Here is a 10,000-nt window from a genome sequence, read left to right on the forward strand (position 1 = left end):
TTATTTATTATTATTATTATTATTTTTCATTTTTTTTCATAGTAAGCGTATGTTGATCTCAACCATGCACCGCTAAATCAGAGTTGTGATGCAGTACAAATCAGTCTATCAGTATTCAATAAAATTACAATAAAGTTCAAGTTATATCAATAAAGTTACAAAACCTAGGGGGATACGACCGCTTACGATACACAGTGATTAAGGCCCTATCACACTAACACCTTTTCCTTCAATTTCTTTCTCCGCAAAGATCGTCTACAAGACGGTTACGACCGTTTCCGTCTGACTAATTTCCGTGTTGATCTTGTGCTATTAAAAATTAGATAGGATGAGTGAATACACACATAAGCTAATATTTTAAAACATTCGTATATACACTATACATCATGTTTGTTAACATGATTTTCTTACGGAGTTTATTCGGAAACGCAAAAAATTGCGTGATAGGGCCTTTAATAAGTTGGGCGAAACAAGCTGATATCCTCGGTAGAGAGATTTGCATAATATTATAATGAGTACTACTTGCTATGCAGTTGTTCAGATCCACACCCGTACCTACCCCCCCCCCCCCTTCCCTTCATCTGCATAGCGAGTAGTGCAATTATCCTACTTCCTGGATGTGTTACTCCCTTCCCTGTATGAGTTGTCAAATTGAATCGCATTCCATTTGCATACTTAATAGTAGGCCTATACCATTTACGATTGAACAAAGCGGTCTGGTTATAGTTTATAAATCACAAAATATCTAATACATGTTCAAAAGACCTTGTTTGCCCCTCATTTCTATCCACAAACTTCCTTAAAATAAAACACTCAAGATGTGAATGTGGTTGTGAAGGTTACGAACGCCCCTGAAAAGGAGAACACATGTAATCGGGACGGCTAGATCAGTAGCAACTCGAGGTGGTGGCATGGCTTCTGATTCTATTTTTGATGACGTCACAAAAGTTACGGATGCTTTGTGAATGTGGTCGATCATTTTGGTCTTTTCAATTTTCAAAAAGGATGGAAAGTCGTGATTTTAAAGGTTATATTTTCTTTGAACAATCGTCAAAATAGACCTGTGGGACGCCATGACACCTCCTCGAGTTACTACTGATCTAGCCATATGTAATACTATTCATGCTCGATGAAATCATCTACGGGCGCGAGTGTCTTCTAATATTGTCAGTTCTTTGAGTAATTAATTTTTCCTTGATTTCCATTTTTACATTTCCTCGGACAAAATCTCATCTTCATATACTTAATACAATCAGAAATCCTTACGCATAATGGTTTGTTAATGGTTAAAAAACAAATGTACAAGACGTCAAAGACCATGCAGCACTATAGAAAAGTACGGTATAATATCGTAAAGGGTAAACAGAGAGGTCCATACGTTAATGATTACATTTAAAGTGGAAAAAAGTGGAAACAGGACGGAGGAGGAATAGATACGGGGGGAGGGGAGGTGTAGAAACATCTTGAGAAGGGGATGGGGCGGAGTGAAGAGCAGCTCTAGAGTAGGAAACAAGAGAAGTCTCGTTGACGTGCTTCCTGTCTGGCCTCCGTACACTGAGGCCAAGACTGAGTCTAGGAACTGCAACCTCACACTCAAATGTGTCCCTATAAAATACATTATGGGAGCCACCACAAATAGTACATGTACATGACTGTAGAGCAGTTTGATCCGCCATGACCAGATTGGGTACATAGGGAGCACCGGTTGTGGAGCAGCAGTGTCTGGCAGGGTGGCCGAGACGCCAACAATTCTGACACTGACGGCGAGTAGGTTGATTTGGTCGGACAGAGTCAGAGAGGGACCGCAAATATAGGCATGAACGGGGAGGTCATATATACGAAATGTAATAAATACCTCTAGGGTTTAATCCACGAGGCAGGCGAGTAAGTCTTCTCCACAATCTAACCAATCCTTGCCGTGTGTAGTTTGTTGTGGAGAAGGAGGCAGTTCCAATACAAGTATTGAGGAAGGGATGAGGTTGAGCTGGGATGGGTTTGTCAGTTGTCAGTTTGGGTTGATATTGCTCTAGCTTGGAATTCAGATGGAGCTGTGACAAGGCTGCTGCGGAAGGAAACTTTGTCTACTTGTCTTTAAAGCCATTTCAGGAAGAGGAGAGGGTGTTCAGAGTAAGGGCGGTGGGAGGATAACGAAAAATCGAACCCAGTTGGTTGGGCTAAACAGAGTATGCAAAAGGTTTGTAGAAGAAGGGGTAGTAAAAGGACGGGGAAGGGGGGGCGACCGCCCCCCCCCTTCGAAAGTGGAGGGGGCAGGACCTAATTTCTGCATCCCACTCCTCAACTTTCGAGGACATTCTCTGTAAACAATCAAACGGTACAATCCCATAGTTACTCAGTCGTTGAGAACAATGACACCCAGCAATTGAGAGGGCAGCTACAACTGAACCAAAATCAAATAACCGTTATGCCAAGTAATATCTAAATATAGATGTCTGAGATTTTGGTCCAGAGGCACGCCCCACCAGGGGCCTACAGCCCCAGGACCCATGGCTACTTTTTGGGGAAACCTACTTTGCCCAACTTCAAAATACCTTCCTAAGCCTATGGAGAGGGGGAGTGTTGAGAGAAATGGACAATAAGGATGCGGAGTAATAATAAGGGAGGAGGGGGTATTAGATGAAGAAAGTTGTGGCGGTGGAGGAGATGAAGTACAGGATCGTGGGAGAGGAGGAACGTTTCCTGGAAGTTGAGTAGTGATCTAGATAGATGATTTGGAGGGAACTGAGGTGATAGCAGGCACCGAGGAATGGTTAGTAGCAGCAGTATTCAGGGGCGTGGTCAAAGGAGAGCCTGGGTTCGAGGAACCGGGATAATTGAAATCAATGGGGCTTTTTGATAAAGGGGCAAGCCTCAAAGCCACTAATAAGGGTACAAAATCTCCATTACTGGCCATGGTAAGCCTGGAGTATGTTGGGAAAAGAAACAGACTACCCTCAGGGTAAGAACTAGACAAGTAAACAGGGGAATACCGTGCCCATTGTAACTGGCAGTCTGCCTTTCATCCTTTGAACACGGGTACATCCTAGGAAGTGAATTTTAGGAGGGTTTGGAGAACAGAAGGAAACAGAAAGGGGAAGAAAAGACCATGCATTGGGGGAGGGGCCAAACGGTAGAAAAAAGGTTCATCCATGAGCATTTCCTCGTGTTATATTCTATTTCTTCATTTTAAAAGAATAGTATGATATACCTGTGATAAGTGATGGAATCATATTTCACAATATGTACTTAACACTGTTGTAGCAATATATATTAATTGACTTACTGGGTATGCTGCTTATTTGTCCTTTAGAAATTTAATGATAATAATGATCATATGCCACTTCTCTAAACAAGATACCTTAGCATTTTTCCATCATCTATTTGTTTACGAAAAAAAAAAAAAAAAAAACCTGCATCATCATCTAAGGTCATTTGCAGCGCATTCAAGATATAGCGATTGGGTGGGGCTTAGGGGTGAACCCCTTAAGGAAGGAGGATATTTTGGTTTATAAAGCGATGTTTTCAGATTCCTAGCATAATGGTCATACAGCACTATGATAAAGCATCATGGAGAAAGGGTAAAAATTTGTTAACGATTTGGACAAAATATATTAGATGTTAAAGGTTGTAAAGCGCTAGATGTTAGTATGTAGTGAAAAGGTCAAAGAGGGAAGAGCAAACAGAGTACGAAAGCCGTTCAGGACTGACACAAAGCCAGCCTTTCTTCCTTTCGGCGCAGCCCTCACACTTTAGGAAGTGGACAGAAGGGGACGAAGAATAGAAGGAAAAGGAAAAGGAGAGAAGAAAATACAATTTGTTGAAGCGAAGCCAAGGTCCAAAGTAGAAGGTGATCCAATCCATACCTTTGGCCTCAGAAGTCTCCTACAACCCCCCCCCACCCCCCCCAGGACAACAAGGAGCAAGGAATTGGGGGGTGGGGAGCATTTTTGCATTATTGCTTGTGGCTTAGAATTGAGATTGTTATAAATATGAAGCCATACACTAGATATTTCCAAACAACCTCAGTGGATAGTAGCTGAAGTACTCGAGGAAGTACTACAATATATATTCATTCACATAGGGGTGATGATTCTATTTGAAGTCACGATGTTGGTAGTGATGATAAAGTTGGTTGAATTCTTTAAAAGCTGCAAACAAAAAACTATAGGTTTATTGCAGTTTTCTCCCACATTTACCCAATAATGTGTAACAATAAATCACTCATTAATATTATCCTCTGCAATAATGTTCAGATTCTCCTTTTGGTCAAATGTCCTTACAAAAACGGAGGTGGAGGAGGAGGTGGAGGAGGTGTAGGAGGAGGTGGAGGAGGAGGTGGAGGAGGAGGGGGAGGAGGAGGGGGAGGAGGAGGTGGAGGAGGAGGTGGAGGAGGAGGAGGAGAAGGAGGTAGAGGAGGAGGTGGAGGAGGAGGAGGATGAAGAGGTGGAGGAGGAGGTGGAGGAGGAAGTGGAGGAGGAGGAGGAGGAGGAGGGGGATGAAGAGATGGAGAAGGAGGTGGAGGAGGAGGTGGAGGAGGAGGTGGATGAGGAGGTGAAGGAGGAGGTGGAGGAGGAGGTGGAGGTGGAGGTGGAGGAGGAGGACGAGGAGGAGGAGGAGGAGGAGGAGAAGGAGGAGGAGGAGGAGGAGGAGGAGGAGGAGGAGGAGGAGGAGGAGGCGGAAGAGGAGGAGGAAGAGGAGGAGGAGGAGGAGGTGGAGGAGGTGGAAGTGGAGGAGGAGGAAGTGGAGGAGGAAGGGAGGAGGAAGGGGGGAGGATGAGGAGGAGAGGGAGGAGGAGGAGGGGGAGGGGGAAGAGGAGGAGGGAGAGGGGAGGACGAGGAGGGGGAGGGGAGGACGAGGAGGGGGAGGGGAGGAGGAGGGGAAGGGGGAGGAGGAGGAGGAGGGGAAGGGGGAGGAGGAGGAGGAGGGGAAGGGGGAGGAGGAGGAGGAGGGGAAGGGGGAGAGGAGGAGGAGGAGGGGAAGGGGGAGAGGAGGAGGAGGAGGGGAAGGGGGAGATGAGGAGGAGGAGGGGAAGGGGGAGAGGAGGAGGAGTAGGGGAAGGGGGAGGAGGAGGAGGAGGAGGAGGGGAAGGGGGAGGAGGAGGAGGAGGGAAAGAGGAGGAGGAGGAGGAGGAATGTAAAGAGGAGGAGGGGGAGGGGGAAGAGGAGGGAGGGAAGGAGGGGGAGGGGGAAGAGGAGGGGGAGGGGAGGAGGAGGAGGGGGAGGGGAGGAGGAGGAGGGGGAGGGGAGGAGGAGGAGGGGGGAAAGAGGAAGAGAAGGAGGAAGAGGAGGATGAGGAGAAGCAGGAAGAGGAGGATGAGGGGAAGGAGGAGGAGGAGGAGGAGGAGGAAGAGAGGGGGGTGAGGAGGAAGAGGGGGAAGGGGGAGGAGGAGGATTGATGATGGTAGTAAGTAAATAATTAATAAGTATAATAATGTTAACAATAATGAAGCAACAACAATGTTATAATTTTATTTTTTTCTAAGAAGTAATGAGTATCTACCCTAGAACTTTTTGCATTCATTTTTGGATAATTTTTGAGATACTGTGAAGACTGAAAATGACCAGATTGAGCAAACTTATACCTGTCTTTCACGTATGTTTCACCTTTCAAAAATACCATTGCAATTTGCATGTTCTTTTTTAAATCTCAAGGTAATTGTTCTGCGCAAAATATTGATTAAATAAATAAATAAATACAACTTCTTTACATTGGTTTTAGTAAGTGCATTTTGTTCTCAGTTCTAGCATTGCATCCACAGCCAGTTTAAGATTCTGTAGACTGCAGAACTATAAAACTTGAGCCCCCAGCACTATTTCCAAAGGGTGTGATAAATGATTAATTCAAAATCTTTAAACTTCACTCACCGAAGACAGTCTCCGATCTAGTGTAATAAAAATGTATAACTTTCATCTTCCAATGTCCACAGCTGGCATTGGCCCCTAGGCTGCCAACCTCCAAGTTCATTCCTTAATTTGGCAGTGGTGGTATCTACTATGGACAGCAGTTTCATAGTAATGCATACAGAGCATGTGCTGAAATATCAGTTTCAGAAATCTCATTGATACTGGTCAATTTGAATTTGAATTTCAATTTGCTAACTTGAGAAGTTTTAAAGTTGGGTCCATCCAAAAAAAACATGTAAGCCAATTCTTCTATATTGCATGTTGGATTGGCTTTAGTTTATATAATGTTTCCTTTCTTCTTAATCATTAGTATTTACCCTTATTCATAATTACAGACCAAGTTTTCAGTAATAGTATAGACAACTTCCTTTGAAAAAATGTAGGTACATGCTGCCCAAGTGGCCCTAGTACAGGGAAATAAGTTTGAATAAAAACTTTTATCCATAAGATTAACAAATATTTTGCTTTGCTAACTAGAATAATAAAAATATCTAATGCACTAATCAGTGGACCTTTTGCCTTATGTTCTTTTAAACTTATGTTGTATATAATATTAGCTTATTCTTCTCAAAATATAAAAGTTCTTTGTTTCTTCTTTCTTTTAATCATATGTAAATCTCCAAAGTAATTATAAAACAGACCATTTCAGCTGGTTCATTATCTGCCAACACCTTCAGGAGGCCTAGTTACAACATAGCAAAAGCTGCCATTCTGCCTTTCAGAAGTCTTACTGTAATTCTGCAGTTGGGCTGTACTGTAATCCAAAAATTCTAGTATCATTCACAGGCCTTACTTTTGAAAATTATTATTTTTCCAAACACGAGAGGATAGATAGATGGGGATAAAACAACAGGGCTAATGGATATGTCTTTGGTTGTCATTATTGTTCATAAAATCATTCTTGTTACATCCTATACTTGACAATTATAATGAAATTATCAATAGACAAAAAGTTTACACAAGGATAATTACTTAGTCACTTAAATCATTCACTGGAAACAATGAGTGAAAACTGAAAAACAAGAAAAATATATATATATATATCAATCATTTTCCTGGGAGTAACAAAGTTCTCTTTTTTTAACTTTTAGTTTTGTTTTCATTCTTCTTCAAGAAAAAGGTAAAATGAAACCACAAACTTTTGTGACTTTCTGCTTAAAATTGTTGCAAATAAAACAAATGATATTAGACTGCTGACATTGGTTGCAATTTTGTTCGTGACTAGGGGGTGGCATGAACAACGGAAGTATCGGGGAGCTGACATGCGCCAGGTCGTTTCGCCGTACTCGAAGTAGGTTGGGGTCATCACCTCTTTACCACAGAATTAAGGTACTCTTCCTTTCTTTTTCTTTTCTCCCTCTATTCATTCTTTCCTCTTTTTTTTAATATATATCTTTATATCTGGAGCCTCAGGCTGACCCCAGGACTTCTTTTGGGTGACGTATGACCTGGCTGCTCCCCAAGATTACCGCTACCAAAACATCTATCTCGGTCCAGGCCGCAGACGGCAGAAGAGGGCGCGGCAAAGTCCAACCTCCTTCCCAAGCGCTTCCTCGCTGGTGAAGGCGGTGGTGAGAAAAAACAAAAACAAAAAAACAAAAAAGTCCACGCTCTCCGCCGGCTGCGATCTCTGCGCCGACTGGGCCACCATCTAGGTTGTACACAAAAATGTTTATTTTTTTTTTAACAAGATCTTGGCCTCCTTTTTGGGTGTAATCATAATTAAGAGGGGTTGTTATCATCAATATTCATGATAATTGTGACTATGGTAATTACAAGACTTTTTTTTTCCACAGGGCAGTGATTCATAATGCTACCTGTGTTGCTTACATGAATGCAATTTGGAGGTTTAGTCTTTTATTATTGGAAAACTACATTATGTAGTTACATCATTACCTTAAGTTTGATTTTTTAAGAAGCCAAACTTCACCTTGTATTTCATGTTTCACAGTGCAACTGCCTTACACATGTTTATATATAAAGTTGTGTAGAAAACTGTTCTTTTGACTGCAACACAACTGAATAATATTTTTTTGAATAATCATTCACTTAAAAAAAAAGGAAAATCCATGATTTGTGCTATAGCACCTAAAATGACAAGGAAACCCTTGAAAAAGTTGTCCGGCTTACACAACGCTGAAGACGACGCTGATAATTGCCAAAAGACTAAACACAAAAGTGTCGGTATGTAAGGCAAACGCAAGTGAGAACTTCACGTAGTTATTATGTGACACGTGACAGTCCAGCTGCCTTGGCTGCCTGTCCGTCTTGGCCAGCTAAAGCTATCAATATATAGAACATCTATCACAATAATAATTAAAAGCATACAAAAAGTCACAGCAATTCCAAAGGGCGTCACAATTTCTCCTGAGCCCTCGAAAAATTGGGATCCCTTTAGATTATTAAATAGGCCAAGGCGGACGGACCTGCCATTAAATGAGCAGCTCACATATAGATGAACAAGGGTTTCCAAATGCAAGAGTTGAGAACTGGCCATGTACGGCAGTGTGTGTGCAGTGCACACTCACGCACACGTGCACACACACTCTGAGGCCGGAGTGTGGCCATCAGGTACATAGAACACTCAAACTGTTGTGTCCTTTCTATCCACTTTATCAAAAGTGGTTTCATTCACACTCCTTTTATCACACAATTCCATTCTTCCTTTCCTTTCTAGTTGGTTGTTTGACAATCATAGTTGTGCTGGTAGCACCCTTACACTCTTTTCACACACCACTAACTGTCATTGTTGTCCCTGCCACAACAGCTGACTGGCTACAAAGCTTGGATCAGTATTAACTGGTTTGGTTTTTCTCCACATGCATGCCCATTCCGACGCCCGACTGCTGGGAACTGCTCCCCTGATCACACCACTGTTGTGGGGAGAGCAGCGTGGGGCTTCCAGTTACCGTGAAAACCGTATCTTCCTCCTCGTCATCGTCATCATCCTCTTCCTCATCCTCCTGGGCATGTGTGGGGGCGGTGAGTCAGGAGGCCTCATGTCGGCCACCACACAATCTGCAGGCGACAGCGCATCGGTGACATGCTCGCAGCGGTATGTAGCACCACAAGCACGGCACCAATAAGGATAACAAGGTTAATCCAAGCCACCGTCGCCCGCACAACTCATCCGTCGTGCCTCCAGGACCCCCACATTCACATGGACGGTGAGCAAAGTCACCTTCTGCATCACTCATGCAATGATATAACATACCGTGCGCACAAGAGATGCATGTAAGTGTATCAATGGCTGTACGTACACAGTCTGGTGCGTATTCGCAGCTGCCCCGGGAATTTTTATCATATGTAAAGGTTTCCTGACAGTGCCGACAGCGGGCTTTGATGAACTTTCTGCCTCTGCGGTCTCTCTTTCGCGGCCTCTTGCCATGATTCGTTGGAGGACACGGCTGAGGGTGTGTCGCCCCGGCAAGCTCGAGTTGCTGCTGCTTTTTCAGAGATGCTATACTATCTCTCTTCTCTGCCTTGATGCCCTCCACCACCGGGTAGCTGTATTCATGGTGCATCGTGCACTGCACGTATGAGTATGTGTCTCCTGTGACCTCGATCTTGTCCTGGTCTTGGGGCATGTCTGGAGGGCTGCCCGCTTTGTGGTCGCCATCCAGATCAAGGGGCTTGTCGAGGGGGTTGTTGTTCTGTGGCAATGGAGGCCGGGGCCGGGAGGGGAAGGTGATGCGGTGCAGGTGGTTGGCGTGGGAGTGGCTGTGTGACGGGGGCTGCATCCCGACTGTGGTGATGGCAAGGTTGGAAATGGTGGAGCTTGGAGAAGTGTTTGTTGTTGATATAGCTGTTCCCCCTGCGCTTCCGATCCCCCCCACTCCACCTCCTGGTGATGGGTAGTGGTGATGGTGGTGGTGGTGGTAGGGGTAGTGGGGGGGATGGTCTGGGGTGGGGAGGGGAGTAGCGGTGGGTGTGTGACGGCTGCTGCCGCAGGTGGTGACCGACCCAGACGAGTTCGTCCGTGACCCATCTCTATCCACCGGAAGATTCACCGCCTGCAAATCACCATCACTGTCAAGGTTGTTTATTAATAACTATGAAAGCTCACCAAAACCTGTCTTCTAAGTCAACACTCACTACTA

The 10,000-nt window shown here is 44.2% G+C and overlaps 1 protein-coding gene across 4 annotated transcripts in view; it reads right to left on the reverse strand.

Annotated features, from left to right (window-relative positions):
• Positions 1 to 6,756: 6,756 nt before the first annotated feature.
• The window catches only part of Spred (Sprouty-related protein with EVH-1 domain), a 58,298-nt gene continuing 55,054 nt past the window's right edge, over positions 6,757 to 10,000 (reverse strand). For all 4 annotated transcript variants that reach the window (XM_070117350.1, XM_070117348.1, XM_027383168.2 and 1 more), the window contains exon 5: positions 6,757 to 9,913. In XM_070117350.1, coding sequence (XP_069973451.1) covers positions 8,888 to 9,913 — 1,026 coding nt within the window. In that variant the 3' untranslated portion in view covers positions 6,757 to 8,887. The remainder of the gene's footprint in view (positions 9,914 to 10,000) is intronic.

This window comes from Penaeus vannamei, chromosome 40, assembly GCF_042767895.1.
Source record: "Penaeus vannamei isolate JL-2024 chromosome 40, ASM4276789v1, whole genome shotgun sequence".
NCBI classification, from domain to species: Eukaryota; Metazoa; Arthropoda; class Malacostraca; order Decapoda; family Penaeidae; genus Penaeus; species Penaeus vannamei.